Source organism: Rhamphochromis longiceps, linkage group LG23 (assembly GCF_057381845.1).
Source record: "Rhamphochromis longiceps isolate RC_006_pf linkage group LG23, R_longiceps_female_GT1.1, whole genome shotgun sequence".
In the NCBI taxonomy this organism is placed as follows: Eukaryota; Metazoa; Chordata; class Actinopteri; order Cichliformes; family Cichlidae; genus Rhamphochromis; species Rhamphochromis longiceps.
Window position 1 is genome coordinate 32665144 of NC_140578.1, and position 26182 is coordinate 32691325.

General features: G+C 41.9%; 1 protein-coding gene across 1 annotated transcript in view; it reads right to left on the bottom strand.

The window, feature by feature from the left end:
* Positions 1–19980: 19980 nt before the first annotated feature.
* The window catches only part of LOC146642394 (fidgetin-like), a 33545-nt gene continuing 27343 nt past the window's right edge, over positions 19981–26182 (bottom strand). Inside the window, exon 3 of the mRNA XM_085399175.1 lies at positions 19981–26116. Within this exon, the coding sequence (XP_085255301.1) occupies positions 23838–26116 (2279 nt within the window). The 3' untranslated portion in view covers positions 19981–23837. The remainder of the gene's footprint in view (positions 26117–26182) is intronic.

Below are 26182 nucleotides of genomic sequence, written 5' to 3' on the forward strand. Positions count from 1 at the left end.
TTTGGGGTCCTTAGGGACTAGTAAAGCGCTATATAAATACAGGCCATTTACAATTTACCATAAACAGATACAGTCATGGCTAAAAAAACCCCCACAGAAGACACAATAAACAAATGAGACAGACTTAACTAAAACAATAATAATAATGATAGAATAAAAAATCATTTTTAAGTCTAGTTTTAAAAGACTCACTGCACGGAGCAGATTTGACTGTTAGAGGAATGCTCTTCCACAGTTTGAGGGCCAAGACAGAGAACACCTCTGAGTTTAAATCTAGAGTGGGGGGCAGTGGAGGGACTGGGAAGCAAAGTAGGAAATCTAAGAAGCCACACATAAAGGGCTTTACAGACAAACCTGAAGATCTTGAAATCAATTCTAAACCTCATGGGACGGACAGGATTGACTGTAAAATAAGTACATAAAGTAAATAAGATCATGGACGACAATTTTCAGATCTATCACACAAAGAAAAGGCAGGATTTTTAGTATAGCGTATAACTAAGTATAACTAAAATTTCATAGTATGATGAAGCATTCGGAGGTCCTGTTTGAAACTAAGGGGCTGAGCCCAACTCCTGAAAAACAACCCCCATAATTCTGCCTCCAATAAACGTTATGTTTGTCACAATGCAGTCAGATAAGTACTGTTCTCTTGGCAACTCATGCATCGGATTGCCAGACAAAGAAGCATAATTTGTCATTCAAGTCCTGTCCAGTGGTGGTATGCTTTACACCACAGCATCTGACGCTTTGAATTAGACTTGGTAATGTAGGGATTGAATGCAACTGCTTGGCCATGGAAACCCATTCCATGAAGCCCTCTACACACTATTCTTGAGGTAATCCGAAGTCCACGTGAAACTGGGAGGTCTGTAGCAACTGACTCCACAGAAAGTTGGTGACCTCTGCACAATATGCAACTCAGCATCTTCTGACATTGTTCTGTGATTTTACATGGCCTACTACTAGCTGAGTTACTGTTGTTCCCAACGGCTTCCATTTGGCTATATTACAACTAAGATTTGACTATGGAATATTTGGCCATGAGGAACTTTCACAACTGGACTGGACTTATAATAACAATCTGCAATTCACTGAACTCCTGAGGGTGTGACCTGTTCTTTTACAAATGTTTGTAGAAGCAGTCTGCATGGTTATGTGCTTGATTTTAGGAACCTGTGGCCACAGAAGTGATCGAAATACCTAAATTTAGTGATTTGGATGGGCGAGTGAATACTTTTGGTAGTATAGGGTAGGTTGGCTGCTGTTGGGTAAGGTCTTGGTCTCAGTACAAGGAGTGGCAGTGAATGAGTTGACAAGTCAGATCCATCTTTCTCAAGATGAAACCGGTAGGGTTATGTTGACTGAGGACACGTTTTCTCAGAATTAGATCCTTCCCAAACTTCCTGAAACCTTCTCTCTGGTGACAGGCAGTGTTAACCCAGGGACCTTTAGTGTACTGAGGAGTAGGGAACGGAAAGGGCCATTTCTGACCAAATTCAAAAGTGTAGGAGTACATGAGAGACAGTCATAGATTCAAGAGAGTTTGGTGGTCATAAACTATGACAACTTATACATCATTCTTCAAAATGTTGAATGAAAAGCAACAGGGGCAGCAGGCGGTGGCAGGCAGCCAGACACAGAGACCGGCCATCATCTGGATGTTTGTTCGTTTAAAATCAACGAAAATAAAGCTGTGCCACACTATCCAGCAGGACTGGACTGAAACAAAAGTTCAGGCTAGGAATTTGACATCATCCCAGAACACTGTTAAATCAGATAACAAAGTGTCAATTTTATAGGATAACCGTTTACGTTGCTTGCGGATTATGACTTCCAATTTTTGGATTTGCTTCATTTTACCACTGTCATTCCTCTTTTTTAAAGAGGCACAGGCAGCTGTTTTCTGCTTTAAAGGCAAAACTTATTTTCATATGTGTTGGTATAGGAAAAATCCACATACATTTAAACAAAACAATTTATCTATTATCCATCCACCGACTCATATTCATATGCCAGTGTCAATGCAGTTCCATTAGCCTGGAGTTCAGGGGTGGAAGAACACTGAACTGCCAGACCTGCAATTAACTGACAGCCTCCACCTGCTGAGGTAACATTGATTAGTCTAGAGCTCGTATAGCTATGAAAGACCTGATATACATATCATCAGCATTGTAGTTTATCCATAACTTAACTGACTTGATATGAGTACAACTGAGAAGAGATGGCATAGAATGCACTCTTTATGTCTAATATGGACCAAAAATTATATTCATTTATTTCACTTGCACTCTTTAATTATGTTGGTTGGTATTTTGTGAAAATATAGATTCTCTGTCTCAGTATTTTCCATTTCTTCAAATCTTTAAATTGATTTTATCTTAAATACAAATCAATTAATTTGAATTTAAAAGTCAATTATTTTGGGATGAATGTCCTGTCTAACAGCAAATCACCCAGAATTTTCAGGCTTTGCTTAATTGAACTATATGCATGTCTTGGATAAATAAGTATTCCAAATTGGTTCACTTACCTCTCTGTAACTAATTGATCATGCCTGAAACAATGGCACTAATAGAGTAGTCCCAGCAGGACACAGGCTTCCCCTCCAGGAAAGCAAATGCAAAATGCTGCCACTAATTGAAATCATTTCGATTAATATGAAGCATAATCGAGGCTAACAATGTAGCATCACAACGGGTCATGCAGTTAGAATGTATTCCTGTTTGCTCTGTCTCTTTACTGTTTTGAACCTGCACCTCTGTGTTTTGACAGTCTCGCCCTCCTCAATGCACAAAGCAACAATTCATCCTGTAGAGAAGAATGAGCAGACGGGGCGGGGGAGCTCGGAACAGGGCCGATCGATAAGCAGAGTCGGAGCTGTGATTTATTTACCGTTGTGTGTTATGTTGAGGCGAGAGGAGGGAGAAGAAAAGCCTTCTGATATGGCCACGGGCAGCCATCATAATGGGGCCCTCTCAATCTTCAGTGAGTTGCTTGTTGCATTGTCAGGCAGGTTTCCGCCGCTGTTCAAAAGTGGTATCCGATCAAACCCATGAGACGCGAGCGACCAGACAGATGATTACTCACTGTAAACGATCCAGGAGGGGAAAAAAAAGAGAAATAACTACAGCGGATATTGATGACTCAATAGACTCAATGACAGACGATTCCATTTGTGTCTAGATAAAGTGTTGACTGTCTTGGATCAATCATAATACAGGCCTGTTATTGAGCATAAAAACCATGTTTAATATCATTAAATCCAGATCAAGCTTTTCCCTCCCTCTGCCTCCTCTGGCTTTCCCTTCCCTCCTTTCCTAGACGCTTACACATATCTGGCAGCCTGCCTTCTACAGTACAACCATGTGAGCACGAGACGTGGGGGATGGGGATATTAGTTGTGTTGTTGGTGGTGAGGGCGGAGGAGGGTGTGTTGTTCGTTTGTGTGTGTGTGTGTGTGTGTGTGCGGGGGGGGGCATGTGCACCACAAGGAGAGATGGGAGAAAAAAAGAAACCTCCGAGGCAATCATTTCTGGAAGAGTGGTGGCAGTCAGTTTGGGTGTATGTGTTCTCTCTCTCCCTCCCTCCCCATCTCTCTTATTTATTTATTTTGTAATTTCAGACAGTTCAGACATGGCCAACACTCAGCTAAGGCCAATAACAGTTTATAGACTGCTAATGTCATCACATTTTGACAAACTTCTCAATCTGAAGTGACCTTGTGGTGCATGCTCACCTCTGTTCTGCATCTTCTCTATACTCCCCCTCATTTCTGAGCAGGTCGCCGATAGCAGAGGTTATTTGTGTTTATTGCTGAGATTTGAGTATGAAAACTATGCTTTTTACAAAACAGCCTGCTTTTCTATAGTAATGAGGAATATAGGTTCTTAGATAGCCTGTCGAATATAGTGAAGATGAAAACAAAGCAGAGAAGCTGTTTTGTGTGGTAACTTAAGCAAATAAATTCAAACTGAAGGTGTGTGTATTAACTGTTTTCTTTTTCCAAATTTCCAAATTGACTGTTTTTTTTTTGCATTTGTTAGTAAGTAACTTTTGTCCACTTCTTTTTAAAATTGATTTTGTATTTACTGTTTAAGCCATGTGAGTGACTCAAAGATTGCTTACTTTTCAAATCATGTATATTACATTATATATACATTATATTCAATTCAATTCAATTTTATTTATACAGCGCCAAATCACAACAACAGTCGCTTCAAAGCGCTTTATATTGTAAGGTAGACCCTACAATAATACATACAGAGAAAAACCCAACAATCATATGACCCCCTATGAGCAAGCACTTTGGCGACAGTGGGAAGGAAAAACTCCCTTTTAACAGGAAGAAATCTCCGGCAGAACCAGGCTCAGGGAGGGGTGGGGCCATCTGCTGCGACTGGTTGGGGTGAGAGAAGGAAGACAGGATAAAGACATGCTGTGGAAGAGAGACAGAGATTAATAACAAGTATGATTCCATGCAGAGAGGTCTGTTAACACATAGTGAGTGAGAAAGGTGACTGAAGAAGAAATACTCAGTGCGTCATTGGAATCCCACAGCAGACTATGCGTATTGCAGCATAACTAAGGGAGGATTCAGGGTCACCTGGTCCAGTCCTAACTATTTGCTTTAGCAAAAAGGAAAGTTTTAAGCCTAATCTTAAAAGTAGAGATAGTGTCTGTCTCCCGAATCCAAACTGGAAGCTGGTTCCACAGAAGAGGGACCTGAAAACTGAAGGCTCTCCCTCCCATTCTACTTTTAAATACTCAACAAGTAAGCCTGCAGTGCAAGGGCAAAGTGCTCTAATAGGGTGATATGGTACTACAAGGTCATTAAGATAAGATGGGGCCTGATTATTTAAGACCTTGTATGTGAGGAGCAGGATTTTGAATTCAATTCTGGATTTAACAGGGAGCCAATGAAGGGGAGAAATATAGGAGGAATATAAGAATATAGGAGAAATATGCTCTCTCTTTCTAGTCCTGTAAGTACTCTTCCTGCAGCATTTTGTATTATATTCATTATATTATATATGTATATATATATGTATATATATATATATATATATATTATATGTTTTATATGTAGTATCTTACACCTCTATAATTCTGTATGAGTAAAAATTCATATGGAAGGTAGATCTAATCCTCAGACTGATGGATGGTTTGCAGTTGCCTTGTGTTTTAGGGGTCTGCACTCCATTGTCACATATGTTGAGCCAGCAGTTCTTAAATCCTACAACTTGTAGAAAAAGATTCCTTTTACAAAGAAAACAAGGAAGTTTAAACAGTGTGCTACAAAAACTTGAAATAGATAACTAAATGAAATACTGTTAAAATATTTTCTTAAATATTCTTAGTGAACAATAAAAACTACTAAAAGTAAGTCAAATTAGAGCATATATGGAAAAAATATGAAAGTTTTGGTTTGTCATTTGGAATGACTTCTTATTTCTTCTGTGATTGCTAAGACTTGGGACAGCAATTTTTTTAAAAAAAAAGTCCAATTGCCCAAGTTAAATAGGTTAATTAGGCTGATTGCCTAAGTTATGGTTAATTATCGCCAATGACAAATTTGACCTTACTGGGTTACTGAGATCTTATACCATGCTAAAAGTAATCAAAGGGGAGGTAAAACAAAAATGAAAATGAAACAGGTAAATTGTTAAAATTTTTAACTAAAAGTGTCAAATTAACCTAATAGTAATGAAACAAACAGTGATAAAAGTCATATTAAGTTCATAGATGAAACTAGCTTTTAAGTAGCTTAAAAATGATAAAAAGCTAATGCAAATCCACTAAACCAATATGTGTAAACCAGGAAACGATGTGATAAACCTGTGGAAAAACGCTGGGTTGACACTCAGCTTATCAGTCAGACCTTGTCCTTGCAAGCCCCCACGTTCCCTGTCATCTTTTCCCCATCCATCCAACCACCCCCACTGCTGGAGGCCTTTGCCCTGGGGCCCATCTGACTGGAAACTGTTGATTTGGATCTCTCCATCACTTGCCAGATAAAAGAAGGATTCAGGATTTATTCCAGCTTCTCTCTCCACTCCTTCCCTCCCTCTAGTCGCCACCACAAACACAATTCCCAGGCACCAGGTTTCTACAGGCCCTCCTAATTAAGTCATTCCCACTACCGTATTTTCACGACCATAAGGCGCACTGTGCTAAAAGGCGCAGTCTCAGTTATGTGTGCCCTTACTGTATTTAACACACACATAAGGCGCACTGGACCATAGGGCGCATACAAGTACCGTATGCGTATTTAAAAATAAAGCGGGAGCAAACGTGAATTCGGTACCTTACTCACATTTCTATTGCCGGTAATCGTCATCATCAACAACACACAAGCATACAAGTGTGCATATTTAAAAATAAAGCAGGAGCAAAACTGAGTTTGGTACTCACATTTTTATTACCAATAATCGTCATCATCAACAACACACAAGCATACAAGTGTGCGTATTTAAAAATAAAGCAGGAGCAAAACAAAGTTTGGTACTCACATTTTTATCATCAATTAAACCCATCGAAGTCCTCATCCTCTGTGTCTGAATTGAACAGCTGCGCTAAATCTCCATCAAACATGCCAGGTTCACTGTCTTCACCGTCAGAGTCACTTTCCGTGCCGTGCGGCTCCTCGGAAACGATGCCGGCTTTTGCGAAAGCTCGAACAACAGTGCCAGCAGACATGTTAGCCCAAGCATCTACAATCCATTGGCAAATTGTGGCGTAACTCGCCCGGCGCTGCCTTCCACTCTTAGTGAAACTGTGGTCTCCACCGGTCATCCATCGCTCCCAGGCCGCTCGCAGCCTTACTTTGAACGGGCGGTTCACACCGATGTCCAGCGGTTGGAGTTCCTTTGTCAGGCCTCCCGGAATGACAGCAAGCTCACAGTTCATTTGCTTCACAAGTTTTTTCACATCGGCTGTGAGATGGGCACGCATAGAGTCACAGATCAACAGCGATGGTGATGCGTGGAAAAAACCACCTGGTCTCCTTACATACACCTCCCTCAGCCACTCTTTCATCATTTCCTCATCCATCCAGCCCTTTTCATTTGCCTTAATGATGATTTCTGCTGGAAACTTCTCTTTAGGCAAAGTCTTTCGCTTAAAAATCACCATAGGCGGCAGTTTCTGTCCATTAGCATGGCAGCCAAGCACAACAGTAAAAGAAGACTTTTCATACCCCGTTGTGCGTATCGCTACCGTGCTGGTCCCCTTCTTCTCCACAGTGTGACTCACCGGGATGTCAAAAGTGAGCGGGACCTCGTCCATGTTTGTGATGTGGCTGGGCTGGATGTTTTTGTCGCCGATGTGTTTGCTGCAGTAGGAGCGGAAGATGGCCAGCTTTTCCTTATAATCCGCTGGAAGTTGCTGCGCTATCGTAGTCCTGGTCCGGATGGAAAAATGGCACCGTTTCATAAAACGAAAGCACCAAGACGGACCTCCTTGGAAATGTTCAATGTTCATCTCTTCAGCTAGTGAAACTGCTTTTAGCCGAATGGTGACCGTCGAAACGCTTCTCCCGCTCGCTCTTTGCTCGATGATCCACCGCTCGAGTCTTTCCTCCAACTCGAGCCACCTCGCCTTATGTCCGCGGAAACTCAGCTGCGTTTTCTTGACCTGCCGGAGCTTGTTTTCCAGCTTCCTCCATTTGCGAACCATCGATTCGTTTATCTTAAATTCTCTCGCCGCTGCTCGATTTCCATGTTCCTCCGCGTAGCTGATGGCCTTCAGTTTAAACTGTGCTTCGTAAGCGTGTCTCTTTGCCATTTTCAGGGTTGTTAAAACAACGATGTCCTGCATAATGCACATACCTGTTCTTTTATACAGGTATGTGCGATTGTCCCGGTATATACGATCAACGCCCACACTTCACCCTTTAACGTTCTCATGGTGTTCTCTACTACGTCCTCCTTACAACACATAGGGCGCACTGCGCTATAGGGCGCGCCGCACTTTTTGAAGAAAATCTAAGACTTTTAAGTGCGCCTTATGGTCGTGAAAATACGGTACTCATGATTTGGTGAGATTGCCACCACGACCATACTGCTCCCACTGTTGCTGCCGCCATGATCTCCTCTTTTCCCCTCACACACCTCAGGTTTCCCATCCCCCATTCCCAATGAGTGAACTCATGTGGAAACAGCAAGTGGTTATATGCATTTTCTTGGTCCATTCCTTCCCCGCATGCATGTCTCTGTGTGTTTGCACATTTATGACATGTTTGTGTGTGTGTGTGTACATATATTATGTTATGTTAACTAAGCTAACATAACCTGAGTGCTACTAATTGGATGTTTCCAACAGCAGTTATGCATGATGTGGTATTATGGCCAAAATAAAAATCACATAAGAAACTACATACTGTGGTGAAACAAAATGATTGCAGCAGTTATAAATTCTACCCAAAGTAAAGAAAAACACAAGATGATGAACAGATCACAGTTCTTGTACAGTATGTGCTGTGATAAAATCTGCCAGAGAGGTAGAAATCAAGTTATTTCAACCTGTCAATCACTGTCTGGAAAGATGAAACCCTTTGATGAGTAATGATCAGAAAAAAACAGTAGACAGCTAATGAATCTCTCATAATGTCAGGCACACAAAAAAATCTCTTTGTGGAGGTCTCCTGCACAGCCTAATGCACATCACAGTCTCTGATAGTTCACTCAGCGACACCTCCTCAGTAGGAATCCTCCAGAGACAGCCTCACTGGCTGTCAGTTGGTCGGTCTGCCACTCACAACTATGCGCTCGTCCCCAAGTGCCTGTGAACATTCCACAAGCGCCGCCAATCTGACAACAACATAAAAAAAGCAAAAGAGTGTTTCTGAAGGTATTCTCCTGTGACGCTGGCAAAAGCTCGTTTTAAGTTTTTCTGCTAAGGGAAGTGGGCAGTGGAGTGAGGATGACTCACATCTTACTCCCTGTTAGCAAGGGGGCCATGCGATCAAATGGATCAGATTTTGGCTTTTGAAAGTCAATGATGGCTGCTCAGGAAGCTTGTAAGAGAAGAACTGGACTGGTAACAGCCAGCTGTTAAAACGAACAAAGATCTATGATGTTGAATAGTAAATCATACCATAAGACACAGGCCTAAAAGAAAGACTGAAAAAAGTATGGATAAACAGCCTACTCATTATTAACCAAAGTAAGGAATATCTGATAAGTGCCAATTAATATGCTTCTAACCTAGAATTTGCATGACAATAAATGCAATGCATTATCAGTATGCCAACATCATGCATTATTAAAGTTGGACACCATTAACATAATAATATATTTGCATAATCAAGACCAACATTTGCATGGAAGATGTTGTAGTGAACCATGCTGAATCTCCATACTTCAGCGAAAGGTGAAGTCGTTTCTACTACATGTCCTTCTTCAGTCAATTCAGAGTTTTGTGACATCTCACATTAGTTCCAGTCCCATCAGAAGGACTTGTTGCTCTAATTCAGTGCCTCAGATAAGTCTACATTGCATACCACTTCACTTATCTGATGACAGCAGTTGTACAGTGGTTAGTTCCTTTCAAACCAACTACTGTATTAAAACGCAGTCCTGCTATTTCTATTCTTATATATTTTAATACAATAATAATCATACATAGAATAAAAGATGGAAGTAGGTAGTACCTTAAACCTGGATTATATCTGAAGGCCACCAGATGCTGTGATTGCAAAAATACTTCTGGTCCTATCAAAGTGCTCAGAGACTGCAGATGAAAATTAGCATGTAGCTAAATCTGGTATAAAGCATTAGTGTGATTAATGTATTTTGTACAAAGAAATAACCAAAGAAAAACAAACTACAAAAACCCCCAATAAATAAAACGGTTCACTGAATAACCCCTATAAACATTTACCATTGAGTTTATGGGCTTGTTCATTATGGGTGAATAGAAAATTGTCAAATTGTTCATCTTGGTCATTCTATTTTTCAAAATGAGGGATTATCTGTAGTATGAAACTACATGTTTGGAGGTTTGGAGTCTTCTCTCACCCCCGTTCTCTGCGGCCTGCTGGAGCGGGGGGGCTAGGAGGAGGAGTTGGCCGTCCGACTGCGGTCTGGAGTGTGGGGCCTCCCTGCTGCTGCGGAGTCGGGGCGGTCTGCCTCTCCCCACCGCAGGGAAAAGGGTAACACCACCTGGGTCTGGGTGCAGTTCCCCCCTCCAGGGGCAAGGGTACCTAGACCCGGTTTGTAGAGTAAGCTTGGGGAGTGTGATCGTGTGTACAGCGTCTCTTTATGTCTGTCTCCACGTTGGTTGAGTGTGGAGTAAGTGCATATGAGAGCATGAGGGTGGGAATGGATGTTTGTGTCTGTATGTGCCTGTATGTCTGTGTCTATATGTCAGGTTGGGTATCAGACGCCACCTCTCTGGGGACATCTCAGGCCCTCCAAGGTTTGGAGGCCTATCTCCCCCCACCACCACTTCCCCTGCCAGTGGCGGACTCCCTCAGACATCGGTGCATTGGTGGTTCTTTGTGTCCGGGGATGGGCGTCCAGGTACACACCGGCTCACTCCTTGGCGGCCGCTTATCGGGGCCTGGAGCCTGGGGCTCGCTCGGGCCACTTCGGAGGTGGGGTGCCCCCGGCCTCTCGGCCTGGGGCTCGGTCACTCAGGCACAGCTGGCTGCCGGCGGAGCTCACGGGCACGTCACTGCAACTCCCTCTGGCTTCTGCTCCGCGGCTGCTGAGTGAGCCCTCATCTGGGACTCTCCTCAGCTCTTTCTGGGACAGTGGCGCGGCTGCCCCTCTGTTAGTCTTCCTTGGTCTCTTGTGTTCTGGGGGCCTCTGGATGTCTGGAGTTTTGATCTCCTCCATACCTGCTTCATGCCCTGGAGGACGGGGCCTGTGGCTCCCCCACACCCTCTAGCAGATCATTACATGAAGGAACCTTTTAAAAAAACAAGCGCGTCCATGCTCACAGGTGTACACACGGGTGATCACACCCACAAACTACACCCTTTTTGGCTCCTACCTCAAAGCACACTGTGTTCTGTTGATCTTATGTGCTGCACAATAATGTTTAATATTTAGTATTTACTGTCATATTCCCATATATCATTGTGATGTTGTTTATTCTATTACTCTTGTTCTCTTCTGCTTGTTTTCTTTTTTCTTTCTCAGCAGGTGATCCAGGTGATCGATATATGCATTTTTTTTCTCTTTTTTTCTTTTTCTGCCCGTTCTGTTGGTTTTTGTTTTTTGCCCTTCTCCCCCGTCCCTCTTCTCAGCTGTTTCTCTTTCCCTCTTTCTTTCTCCCCTTCTTTCCCACAGTCAAGTCTGTCCCGTATTCAGTAAATGGAAAATAAAATAAACAATAAAAGGTGAATCAAATGGACCATTACGGCAAGGCTGGGATGGTCACTTTGGTAAAGTAAATCCGTTGGGCATCTTTCTTTGCCTTTAGACAATAATTCTGATGGCAAAAGAGCCAAACGGGACAGGCAAAAGAAAAAAAAAAAGTATGAAACTACATGCTCACACCTGTTAATCACAACTCGTCAGTTAAAGAGTGTCTGGTTTCATGCTCAAACCCACTCCTACTTCTCATATCTACTTGATGGTAATGGCGTAAACTGTTATTTTGAGGCTTAAAAACAGGACTTCAAAGACCAACAGATGGCATCACAGTCACCATGTCCATCTGTTATACCATCTACGATGCTGTCATGCTTGGGAAAAAGGCAAATCCAAAGAGCAGACCCAGGGAAAAGTTGGAAAATTTAAATTGTTAACTGTTATGGAGGGAATGGCTTGCTGATAGAGAGTAGTTGGTGGGAAGACTTAGCAGCACTACAGCTTTGCATATGGGAGCTCTGCTAGTTGTTGATGCTCACAAACCTAGAGATGGGTATACAAAGTTATCACAGTTTTGTGTGATAACTTTTCAACCACTGGAGTGAGTACTATCACCATAAAACTCAGAGTCACACATTACAGAACAAGCCTGAAAAGTAAAATAGTGTGAGATGTGTCTAAAGACACCAGGACAACTGCCAAGACAGTAGTGCATGACTTAGCCAAGTGAGGAATTGTGGTCACCAAGAAGACAATCACTAAAAACCTATACAGGAATAAACTGTGTTGTTGCAGACCAAGAAAAACTCTGTCTGAAAGTTCAAGCCAGACTCAAGGATGCTAAGGGCAACCTGGACAAACATTATGTGTAGTGGAAGCAAAACCTTTGGTAAGAGTATGCAAAGCTAAAGCGCTTTGGCCATAGAGATATTGCATGTATTTGGAGGAAGAAGAGAGAGGGATTCCACCCAAAAAACACTATCCTCACAGTGAGACCAGGTGGGAGTATCATGCTGCAGGGATGCTTCAGTGCGTCTGGAACTGGAAATCTTGTCAAAGTGGAAGGAATCATGAAGAAATAAGGATATGTGAAGATTTTGAAAGGAACTGGATCTGGGTCATCAATTTGTCTTCCAAAAAGACTCCAAACATATGTCACTCCTGATGAAGAACTAACTCTAGAAGACCAAAGTAAATTTTATTGAATGGCCTTCACAAAGCTTTGACTTGGTTCTCATTAAAAATCTGTGGGATGAACTGAAGACCATTGAATGTGAAGGTGCTTGAGAGATTCACCAAAGAAGAATGGGCTGGGATTTCTCAGAAGAGGTGTGTGAGGCATCAAATGACTGTAGGCTGTTATCTAGCAAAAAGGATAGAAAATTGACTATCAGATTCAGGGACCCACAATCTGTAATAATTTTGACCTTGGTAGGTCTTTTGTTTTATTTTTGTGAAATTATTTTGTTTCTGTGTTTAAAATAGGATGTTTGGAAAAGCTGTCTACAGTGCAAATTCCTTGCACTGTTTAACAGCAGTTTGGATATACTTAAAAAAAAATTATATATAGGCTAATGATTCTGTACTCCACACTTGATTATCAGATGCAAGCACCTGCATCAAGGACTGCTCAAACTGAGAAATTCCACCCAGGCACAGACCCAGAGAGAAGAGCCAGCCCACTAACACCATTTGATACTCAATAGTAAAACGAGTTTAATAAACAAGAAAAACAGATTTCCAGTCCATCCAGCTGCCCCACAATAGTGATCGCCTAGCTCTTGCTGGCTTGTTTAGGTGCACCCTGTAGAAGTCTTCAATTAAGAGATGGATCCAAAAGGAATGACCAGGGAATACAACATCTATCTTCTGTTCCATATGCCTCCCAGTCCACTAGATAATGGAGTCCCCAACCTCGCCAGTGGATATCCAAGATCTTGTGGATTGTATATACTGCTTCCCCACACATGTACATGTTTGTTGGAGGATGTGTAGGGGGACAAAGTCAGTTGTAATTTGTCTGCAAAAGTTTAGACAATGGGAAAAGAAGGTTGGTGTACTGCCACTCTGAAGTCTAAAGCAGCCACCTTGACTGCCAAGAGCTTATGAGGATCAGGTAACCAGGACAAGTGTAGACTTGACAGTCTCTTGAGCTCAGCAAAGGCTTTTTTGGCTTTGGGATTCCATTTAAACGACCTGGAGAATGAGATGAGAAAGGTTGATTGTGAAACAAACTGGCTTCAGTTTCTTATAAAAGATCTGTCTGCAACTGTGTACACGGCATTTCAAGACAGCTTTAACTTTCCCTGGGTCAGTCTTCATCTGCCCACCCTCAGGAATGTAGCCCAGAAAAGACACTTTTGTGACATGGAATTTGCTTTTGCTTTTTGTTACACAGAGCCTGTTTTCCTATAGATGCTCTAATACTTTCACTACATTTTCTTTATGTTGTATGAGATCTCTGGAGAAAATTAGAAAATTGTAAAAATAGACAAATACAAAGTTGTTCAGAAAAACCCTCAGCACATCATTGACTAAAGCCTGGAGAACTGCTGGTGCAATGGTTAACCTAAAAGGGGAGCACTGAATGCAACCTACACTCATCAGCTTCCCTTTTGTGCACCAGACAGTAAGCGTTGAGCAAATCGAGCTTAGTGAACACGGTTACATCATTCAACAGCACAGGTGATGTATCTTTAATGATGATCTAATTCATGTACTCAATAAACGGTTTCAGTGTTGTATTCTTTTCCTCAACAAAAATATAAGATGACTATATAATACTGAGAGCAAGTGAGTCCTTGATGCAGGTTTCCATGGCTTCTCTTTCAGGACCAGAGAATTTGTAGAACCAGGTTGAAGGCAGAGGAGCTTCAGGCAACAGATCAGTGGCACATTCGTAAGGTCTGTTGGGAGGGAAAGAGCATTTTCTCCTTACAAAAAAACTTGTCCCAGGTCGTAGTACTTGGGGCGCACCAATGACAAATCTGGCAGAGAATTGGCTGACGGGAAGTGAATTGGCAGGAGGCATAATCTAAGCAATGACAAAGGCAGAAAAAACTCCAACTCTCAATTCTCCTGTCAGTCCAATTTATGTGAAGGTCATGAGTTTCTAACCAGGTACAATCAAAAACGATTGGAGTTTGTGGTGTGGAGAATCTATGAAACTCCAGGTACTCACAGTCATTTCCTGATAGCATGAGATGAACTCGCTTTGTTCGGTACAAAATCCTGATCAGCAACTGACCGTTTAATGGAGACACAGAGAGGTGAGAAGAGTGGTTCCAAGGGAATTCCTAACTGAAATGGCAACTGATCACCTAATATTACTCCATTTTTATCAGTTCCAGAGTAAAGTAATGTCTACAAAGGCAGGCTAGTTGCAGGAAGTTGCCCACCAGTACCACCACAATTCCTGACGGACTTGGTCTTTTAATGGCATGCAACATAATGCCTAATCTGACTATGGTACATGCAACATTTTTCCTCCCTCCTCTCTTCCTCCAGGGAAAGTTTGGTTCACCCCAGTTCAGCTCCTCAATGATCACGAGGAAGCGCATGAATGGAAAGGTAAAGGAGGTTTTGGAAGCTGAACTCGGGGCAAGTGTTGCTTTGATTTGACACTATCTAAATACAATTGAAATTACTTGAAGTGTAGGATTTGTAGTTCTTTTCTTGTGCCTGTTCATGAAACTGGTTATCAATCTCCCTAGCAGTCCCCTAAATTCTCAAGGGAATCTTAGCTGAGTGTCATTCTTAGTGGCTCACTTACCCTTCAATTTATCACTTAGGAAATGATAGAAACCGTTTTTTAAAGCCTTGTCTCCCCAACCTGCTTCATCAACCAACACTTTAAACTTGACAGGAAATTCAGATACAGATCTATTCCCCTGTTAATCATTAGACACTTCAGATTCAGCTCAGGATTCCTTAAGGGGATTGTTAAAAACCTGTTAAAACTCATCAATGAACTCATTGTAGGTGACTGAACTGATGAGGTTTGAGAGTAAATGTAACTCCACCCAGAGACGATCAGAAATGCTTTTGGTGAGCGATTAAACAACAGTGGGCACTGAAGAAGCAAATCCCCGCAGCAATCCAACTCACCCCATGGGGAGAGCTGGAGTGACTACAGGACTTGGGTCTGGAACTGTAGATGAAGAAGCTTGAACAGTCGCTCAAGGCTGAGTGATTTCAGTATTTACAATCTGGATAGCTTTGTGCCTGTATCATGAGTACTTCTATAACTGCAAGACAAGGTTAAAAATACAGTATAATATTAAAAAGGTAATATTATACTGAGTTCAGTAAACTCAGGTTTTTTTACAGACTTGCTCTTATGTGACAAGCAATTAATATTAGCTGTAAACCAATAGTTCATTGATTTTAGTTGGTTCAAGTGCTACATTATGCATCAGAATAAAGCATTAATCTATAATTAGAAAGTATGGCCACTATTGACAACTAGTACATTGAAATGATCAACAACAACAACAAACAAAAACAAAAAAGTGAAATTAATCATAGACTGTATATAATATATTAACTTCAGTGTTACTGTAAGTGTTAACAAATAGGAGGTGTTAATGCCTATACATACATAAATACACAGTGTTAGGTACAATTTGTTCCAAAGTAAGGTGTTACTATAACCACATTTCATTTTTTAGGAACAATTTACTGTACTGAATTCAACAATTACATCACAGTTACAGTTATGTTGTTGCTTGTGTTACAAATATTTTGTGCTACAATCAGCTGTTTTCAGTTCCCGTGCTGCAGTCAGAGAAATGGTCGACGGTTCTACAATTTTTGATGAGGAGAGATATGAATGTTACTTTTTTATCGCATGAAAGAATAAGAGTGCAATGGTAAAGTGCAAACTGTATCCGGATAACAAACAGCTATATTATACCGCTAACACTATTTCCAAGCATCTGCGCAGACAGCATGCTAATGCAAACTTAGCAAAAAAGCAGAGTGAGGTTAAAGTTGAGTGTATGCTAACTCAGATCAAGCAGCCAGAGCCTTCAACAGGTATCTAAAGCAGTGAACAGTCAGGCTTGCAGGACTGTAACCTTCTTGTAAATGTCTCTACAGTAGAATGACTTTTTGCAAATTGCTTTTCAGCCTCTTTGGGCTGGTTTTCAACTGTGTTGTTGTTGCTGGTGTTGTGTTTATGAATAAAAATACATAAAAACTAAAAGAAAGATCGTATAAGTGATTTGTGCTGGTGTGTAGAACTGTAATTTAAGGTACACGGGTTGGTAATAAATTACAGCTGCTTTGGTGTTAATGAAATTAACAAAGGTTCCACTGCAGGGGAAAAAATGAAACATGAGAATGGATTTTTGGAAAATAAGTCATTTATTATCTTAGCCTCTGCTTCTCTTGTATATCTCTTTAGCCTTGTGGGTAGAGCTATGAGCATTTGTTTGGCAGTTTCTCGAGCCTCAGGTATGGACATCTTATTGTACCTGTTTTTCATCCACGTTAACTGACCAACAGCTCCCAGCTTGTGCTTCTAAGATTGCTATGGCAGTGGTGAATGTGGTGTACACTGATTTCAGTGATACTGCTAGTGGTGATGATGTGTAGAGCAATGTGCACATCTGATACAGTTTAGGGCTCCCTGTATATAGCCAGTGTGAGTTTCGGGGTATTCGATTAGTTGTTTTCTGTAAGCTGACCATGAGATGATACTAAGGAATGGAAGTATAGACTTCATGATGTCACTGTTTTACTCAAGTATTAACGTGAATGACTGTTAATATAAAAACATTTTTTTTCAGCTTTAATGAGAGGTAATGTCGTGGTCTATGACGTTTATTGTAAATTTTTCAATTTTTCATTTTTCATAACTTTTTGTTCAACTTTCTATTATACTACATATCATAGTTTCACTGTATTATACTTTAATGTGTATTTTCATCCACACTGCATGGGTAGTTGTCAGCTACATATAGAAAATAGGCAGCACGATTAATTTCAATTGTATATTTAAATACTTGGTATTGTATTGTTATTTTTCATCAGATAATTTAAATTAGATAGGTATGAGTTTTCAAGTTATATTCAAAGTGAAGCAATGTGCCCCTGATAAAACAAAGTAAAGGCACTTAGCATGTGTTCGCCTAGTTAAGATTCCCTCTCAGCAGTAATACAATGTTTCTAAGTGTCTGCTGGAAAACAAGTGGAAGGTCAAGAACATGAACAATAGATGTTGATTCCAATTATGTGTAAAGCATTGAACAAGATGCGCTAATGATGGCGTTGTAGGGAGAAAAAAGGTGTTTATGTGCTACTCTCCCAAAGCCTGTGAAACAGTTTATTAAGCAAAGGCTTTATTTCCATAAAGGCTGATAAGACTTCAAATGATTCACTGAAAAACAGTCCTGGCATCAGCACAGCAAAGCGGCGTGTGTATTTATCTCTCCCGACGTTGGGAGACAATCAAGACAAAGATGATAGCACATTTTGAAATGCAGCACAGAGACATAATGAGATTGCAGCTACTTCAGGAACAAACCAGACAAAATGTTTTTTTTTTCTTTTTCATAAATGACTCCTTGTTTTATTCACACGCACCAAAAAAGGGCCATCGTTTTCAATTAATGAAGCAGGGAATTGAGTCCGAGGTCCTGCGGGATATGGATTAACTACGATGGCTTGAGGGCCCAATCTCACACTGAGTCTGTGCTGTGGTACTGCGTGGAAGAATTTTTCATTGAAGCCCCCCCGCTACCTCCTACTTCCAACTCATCCATCCATTCCTCATCCTAAGGTGAGTTGCTTCAGTGCAGACCGCTATTAGTGGTAGGGGGAGATAAAACTGTAAGTGTTGCTCCCAATTAGTGCATCAGTGACCGCTCTGTGCCTCCTCCACGGCGAAGCCTGCGAGGAAGGAAGGAGGAGAGAATGAAAGATGGGAGGAAAGGATGGAAGGAAAAAAGAGAATTGTGTGAAGATGATGGCCGTGGAAAGGAATAAAAGAAGTGAGCTGGTTAAAGAGCTAGCGAGATAAAGACAAGACAAGAGATGAAACAAAGTGAGGATAGAAGAGAGTGAGTGGCGGTGGTGTAGGTGGAGGCGGAGGGAGACAGAAAAGTGACTAAAAATGGCTTAACCATTCATTTTGAGTGGCGAGACAGGTCCTATTAACATTTAACAGCGTTTGCGCAACTTGGTGTGGAGGTTAGGATGCAAATGAGGAGGAATTAAAACTGGCCAGAGGTTTGTCATTGATGGATTGCAGTCTGGCGGTACTCACCACTTCCTAGTGTCCATCACAGACGATTACTGTATAATTAAACCTTATTTCTGGACTCTCCGACGCATAATTACTTGTGTGGGAATGTAACCATCATCTAAAAGCTCCAGCAAAATGCTTTAGCATTTAGTCTGGCAGGCTGCAGTCATTTCACAAGAGCAGCTAGACAGATAGAGCCATCTGATGATCGGCAAAAGAACAGTCACTTTTAATAAGAGGTGGGAAAAAAAATATTAGGCGACAGTGTGCTGATTATAGGAAAATTAGGCTTTCAACTGGTAAAGTCCTTTGTGTTATTTGCATAATTTATTCCAGCTTTACCCCCGTTCAATCGCCTCCGATTTTTTTTCTTTTTTTGTGAGCTGTGGGCAATTTCCTCTCATATTTGAATAGATTGCACATTTAAGACTAAGGAAAATGATCACTTAACATATTTCAATTGTTGTGCAAAAGACTGAGCGAAGGTGTGAGGCACAGCTTATGGAGGGAGGAGGACCTTTAGAAAATGAAGAGGACAGTGTTTTGGCAGATAACCTCGGGGTACAAACGCACACACTGGAAGAATGTAAACCTTGAAATTGTGAGTAAAGCTCAAGTCCGGCTGCTGGACTTAATTTTCCAATAACGTCCCCTGCTGATCAACCATAGCGTCATAAATACGGGTTATTTCTTTGTGTCCGAAAAATCAGATGGGGAAATAGATGTATATACGTCATGAATTATTTATGATCATAGCATGTATAGCATGTGCCAAAGTGGAAAAATAAAGAAAACGGCACCCCTCGATGTACTTTAACCTTGTGACGTGTTCGAGTTTTCAGAGATAATTACGGAGGCTACGCGGCAGCTTCCCACACTTCACCAGTAGCTATATAATGACACCTAGGAAACATAGTGGGTAAATGCGCATCATTTTCTTTAAGAGCACTCACATAATCCAAATTCTTTGTGATGGAGAAACATAATTAATGCTTTAATGTTTTGGTCTAGCCACTCTTAGCATAGCAAGAGAAATGAATTGTTACATTTTAATGAGAGAAGCGACAGCGCTGGCTTCCTGTGCAACACGGATGATTTTATAATTGCACACAAGGGTGACTAACACAAGGCTCATTAAGGCGATTTTTCAGCTGGGCTATTTTTTGGCAGGACAATACATTTATTTTTCCATTTTACTGATAAATAAATTCAGTTATTACTTTACGCTTCCAATAAAAACAATAACAACAACAAAAAAAACGTATACAAGCTGTAATCTCCCAAGAAAATGTCTTTAATGAATTGTTTGTTGCTGCTTGTATCTCAGATTACATGAAAATACATTTAAGTTGACTGCAAGTATGGCAACATATTCACACATATAAACAAGTGGTGCATTTGTATTGTATGTATAGATATGTACAACAGAAACACATTACACTCTGTTTTAAAGTTGTGCAAGTGTGTTATATATACTAACAATTTATAAAATTTAACACACTAAATCAAAAAAAAAAAATTAAATAAAAAGAGTGTGCCCATGTATATACACATTCACACGCGCACAACCACAGTACTTCACAGAAGATTAAAGCAAATGTATTGGATTATACATTTCCAGGTCACGTTTAGGTTGACCCCCAACCGTTCCCCCGCCCCCTTTACGAATCGCTTGCGTGTTTTCACATCAGTTTCATCATGAGTGTGTGTCTGTCTCGGAGAGGACACGTGGTAACACACACAAACGCGCACACGCACACTAGGCTATGCTGCAGCCTCCGGTCGCACCATCAGCTAAATGTTTTTAAGTACAGTCATCTGAGGTAGACTGCGCAAAACTTCATGGTGTTATTCTTTCCTCCTTTTTTTGTCTTTTTTTTAAAATACATTTTCCACAAATGTCTGACATTTGTAAAAGACCTAAATCAAATACCACGTGTGTTTTGTAGCCATGAGGTAGAAATGCTTTAAAGAAGAACTCTATTTAAAGAAAGGAAAAAAAGGGGAAAAGATCAGCACATCATGGAGAAAAAGACATGAAAAGAGGACCCGCTAAACACGCAACAAACAAAGCGTAGCATTGACCAGTGTGTTTCAAGTGGTTTGTCGGTCGGCTTGTGGAGAATGGCGAGGGATAGAGAGAGAGAGGAGGAAAGGCCTGTGCTACTGTTGTGTGCTGTGAAGTGCATTAGTAGGTTTTTCTGTCCAAAGGGACTCTCTCTCCAGAGGATTTGCTGACAGAAGGAATTCTGGTACAGATTGTTTTGAGGGTGGTTTTCTGACGGACCACTCTGCTTTCCCCCCTTGTGCTGCTGCTGCTGCCACGCTGCCTGTCTGTCTCTCTTTTCCATCAGTTTGCTGATGCTCAGCAGAACTCCCCACCCCCACCCCACTCCAGGTGCTGAACTGATGGTGCCTACGAGATAGCGACACAAGGCATACACAACAAGCAGCTCGTACCTTTGGGATATTTTTCTTATAGAAAAATCAGGAGGTACGATAAAAAGGGTAAGACTGATCAGCGGTTTAGATAAATAAAACACCAACTAAATAAGTGCTGTCAATGCCGTTGAGAAATTTCAACAAACCCCCCCCCCCCCAGATTACACACAAAACGCTTTAGTGCACGTGCAATAGACTTAAGTAGTCCCATGCCACAACAGCTCCTTAAACGGTGGCGAGGAAGAGACAAAAATACATTCCAACATGATACAAAGGGAAACAGATATTGTTCAGTGATGTAGGTCTTCAAAACTACTGCCAAAATTCCCCACTCATGTTAAACAGTAGGAACTCAAATGTATGTAGATCGTGCGCTTCATACCATCTTAGTAACTTTCAAAAAGAAAGACAATACGGATACAGGAAAAAAAAGCGCTGACATTGTTTAGAATTGATTTGTTTTTCTGGGGTGGTCATCTTAGATTAAAAAAAAACAAAAACAGAATAAAACATATATATTCCAACTGCATATACCTCCTGGCTGACCGTATTATGGTTATGACAACTGCCGTGCAACCGAATTTATTTCTTTAAATTTCTACTTTCCACATATGTAATTTACATGAGTGGCATCTCATTCAGAAGCTAATCGAGTTCAAATACAGCTAAACATGGTAAGCTAGTTTCCCTAGATGTGGATTAAGCCTAAAAAACTAACTTTTTTTTTTAAATCAATGAAGATGAAGAATTTGTTTTTGTCTATAGCTAAGCGTCATCTGTGTCTTGGAAACTGAGCCAGTGTTTAACAAGGGGAAATTCCTACAAACGTATCTATGATACCAAAGTCCAAATGAAATCATTGTGTCATCTTCTACAGCACAACTATCTCTCAAATTAGATTTTTTTGTTGTCTGTCCCCAAAAAACGTCAAAGTCGGTAACATTGCAAAAACTGTAACCATGTTCTTATATTTCACTTCTTATTTAATTTCATTTTCACAATGAAAAATAGACTTACTATTAATTTTCATTTTTTATTTCAAAATAAACACCAGTAATTGTTAAAGACCTCAATAAAATATAGCAAATAAAGCAATAATGCAATTTTTGTAAAATGTTGCACCTATACAGGTATGATATGACCCATGTTTTCATAGTGCTCCTATTTTAGTCACAGCATATTGTTACAATGTCTGATTGGTGTTTATGGTTGTATGAGCACGTTCTGTTCTTTTAATGATATCAAAGTTAAAAGTTAATTTAAAAGCATATTTATATATGACATTTGTTAATACTGCAAAAAATAACTAAATATGATTTCAGTTGGACTCGGTAAGGGCAATATCCAAGCCTCGCTTTCTTGATGCTGACTGACAAACATGCTTTCCTCAAAACCATGCAAGACCAAGTCAAACAATAATGTAATACCCACACAAAAAGACAGTATTTTTTCTTTGATATCACTGATATTTTGGAGAAATACAGTTATTTGTTCTCTTTATGAAAGATAGCCAAGTCTACAAACATTTGCCCGTTAGCTTAGCATTGCAAAATCCCTGCAAAAACACTGTTAAGTGTTTAAAAAGTTAACTGGTTAACTTTAACATGCTGCAGTCTAACAGGCTAACATATTTTATGCCAAGCTAACGTAAACAGCTGTTGGTACTAGCCTGATCTCTCAGTTAAAAAAGCAAATAAGTATATTTATATGAAGAATGATTCCTTCCATTTAAGTTCATCAAGATCAGAGAATACCTCGCTTAATGTATGATGAATATTTTACGCAGGAGTTAGCTGATAACTGATGCGGTTCCATGCAGCTAAACCATATAGCCTAGATCATGTATTATAGACAATGTTGATTATGGTTGTTTTAATTAATGTACAACTCCCACCACCCCAACACCTGCCCATCTTTTAAAACCCCAAAACAACACAGTTTTATATTTTGAAACAGCAATGGTAATAAGCTCATAAGGATTGGTCAAGTAGAAACAGGTAACTAAAGCACCTGCAGTGAGGGGGGGGAAAGGACAAAATCTTTTTACTCTCACTATAGAATATGTTCCACGAATCCAGAACACATTTAGTACATTCATTGCCACCTCTTTGCTATTTAGCCTAGTCTTTTGAGGTACACCTAACACTGCCAGATTCTCCTCTCAGGTCTTAGTGCTTTTCGTGAAGATGTCTTGAGGTACTGTACAATTCACAAACGCTTTCCTGAGTGTTGGTTGTTGGTTTGTTACGTTTGCTTGTTTTGCAGACACAGGATCAGAAACATGGGTGAGAGTCAGGGGCCCAGGGTACTGCAGCCCAAATGGATTTCTGCTCTTAGTAAGACAATAAAGGTCGATTGACCACCACCCAATGGTGACTGTCAGTCTGGGTCTTTCAGACATGCCGCTGAAGTTTTTAAAGCTCTTAATAATTATCAGCTCATGCCATGAATGTAGATTGTGAGGCAAATAAACAAATAAACTCAGAAAGCACCACTTCAGGCACTTGGATAGCCAACTAAATCTCAAGAACAACAACATAACAATATATACACAGACACTGGGGTGTCCTGTCTGAAGCCAACTTGCTTGCAATGTGTAAACAATCCCTGGCTTTCTGGAGTGTCGAGCATTCAAATTAAAACTCTTGTTCATTAACTGCAAAATTGTCAGTTGTCTCATCAAAGCGACTCTCTTGGTGCATCTAAACCCTACTTGTGAGAGCTTGTGTTGGCCTTTTGTGTGCCTTTCCCCTTCAGCACAATGCTTCTGCCCTGAGGGGAGGAATTGTGGAAACCTCTTTTTCTCAAGGGCGGGATCTATCTTTTCACTGACTGCAACCAAACATTTTGTTCCACTCAGTATAAGTGTCAATCTCTTTCTGCGATATACTTGCTTGGAATTTACAAAAGACACTCTCAATGTCCTGGTAGGTGAGGGGCCTGATTTGTCCCCTGGGCATCATACCAGTCATGTCCACGCCCTGTGCAGAGACATGTAACAGGCCTACAAGAGCCTCCTGGCAGAGTCTGGCCAGATCCAGTCCTGAGAAACCATCTGTACGCTGGACCAGCAGCGCCAGCTCCTCCTCGCTCAAACAGTATTTGTGCTGAGATTGGGCCAAGAGCTGGTTCATGATCTGGTGTCGAGCTGCGCTATCCGGCAGAGGCACCAGGACCCTCCGGGAAAAGTACCTGCGCAGTCCTTCATCCATATCCTGTGGTCTGCTTGTGGAGCAAACCACCAATACTTGGTTGCCTCCATCCTCGCCCGAGCCCATAAGAAGTGAGTCTAACTGGGCAAGAAGTTCACCTTTAAGTCGGTTGATAGGGCTCTCTTCACTGAGGTGGGCCGACAAGAGCATGTCCACTTCACTAATAAACAGTACTGAGGGCTGCCGGCACCGTGCCACTAGGAATGATGCTCGGATGATTTTTTCTCCATCCGCCAGCCACTTTGTCGCCAGTGTTGAGCCGCTGAGCTGTAGGAATGGTGCTCCCAGCTGACTGGCCAGGCAACGTCCCAGCAATGTCCTGCCACTGCCTCTGGGGCCAAACAGCAACACACAACGCGGGGATGGTCCTAAACTGCTGAACATGTCTGGACGCAGAATGGGCCACAGGACCTCTTCCTTCAGGGTAGCCTTGGCAAGTTCTAGACCTGCAATGTCACTCCAATCCACTGGGGGCCCCTGCTGTACAATTTCAGAGGTAACCATGTCCAGGAGGTGAGGATCACTGGTTTTTAGTTGTTCTTCAGCAGGCCGGGAGTTGGAAGTGGATGAGGAGGAGGTAGGTCCAGGTGCTGAGTGAGAAAGGTGGAGACGGTGGTCTTCAGGACCTTGCTCACTGAGGGAGGGGGTGGTAAAGCTGGGAATAGAGTCTGCTGAGCGGGAACCCCCCAGGGTGGAGGAGACGTAGGCTGGTGGAGTCAGAGGCCCACCAGTTGCCTGGCTGCTGTACTTCCTCTGCTGCTCTGATGCAATGGTGGATTGTTTCTGAGGATTAAAAGTTAAAGATGACTTCTCAGCACTCCTGTCAAACCCACCACCACTGGCACTGTTGGAGCCTCCGTTTGTACTGCTGCTATCTGCTACCCTGTACATGGGACTCTCAGCTGAGCTCCTTGCCTGACTGTAGCCAAAGTTACCATAAGAGGGGTCTATCTCTCCTTGACCTGTCATGTAGAAGGCTTTCCTCTTTAGTGAGTTGGAGGAGCTACTGTTGAGAGGGGTTGGGGCAATTGGGGTCAGGTTGTGGCTCTGGTATGGGTATCCAGGTAAAGCAGAAGAGGGAGCAAGGGGTGTAGGTGCAGCAATGCCTGAGGGAAGGTACGAGGAGGGAGGGGGGGCTCCTCCAGGGCTATATCCTGGCCCTACTGAGTTTTGAGCTGGGTAGCCTGCTGGGGGGTAATTATAACTAGACAAGTTGGGGGAGCCTCCATTGTAAGCTGGGACTATAGTGGGGTGGGAGGGTGGAGGAGGAGGTGGTTGCAGTAGCCCAGAGCTGTGCAGTGGAGATGGAAGTGCTGGGGCGGGGGTAGACTGGGAGCTGTAACTGCTGTGCAGGTACGAGCTGCTGTACGCTGGGCCATATTCCTGAGAGGGCATGGAGGAAGAGTGCAGGGCAGTTGCTGTGTGGCTCCCACAGCTACTGCTGGAGTAGCTGGGCTCACTCAGGGTGCTGGAAGCCAGGCCTGGAGAGCTGCACATGCCAGACACCACCTCTGAAGCTGCCGCAACCCCCCCTTTCCTGACGGAAATGCCCTCTGGGATGCAGCTCATGGGGTAGACACCATCCTGCCAAGGCTCAGATTCACCTTTCCGTCCATTCATCACTCCTGGGACACCAGGCGTCTCCGAATATGAGCCCGGCATGTCCAGAATACCAGAGTACTTCTCAGCGTACTTCTTGAGCAGGTTGGAGGCAGTGAGTGCCGAGATGTCGTCATTGGCCCAGGCATATTGGTAGGTGGCCGAGCGCTGCAGGTGGCCAGGTACTGCCCTGTATGCCTCAGCCTTGTGGGCTGGCGAGCGCGTGGTGGACGAAATGTCGAAATGCTGTTCGGCCCACTGGCTGTGCTCGGGGGTCCACTGCATCTTTACGCCTGAGGAAAAAAAGACAGAGATGCGTTAACACACTGTCAAGCTAACATCATTTTAACAATAATTAA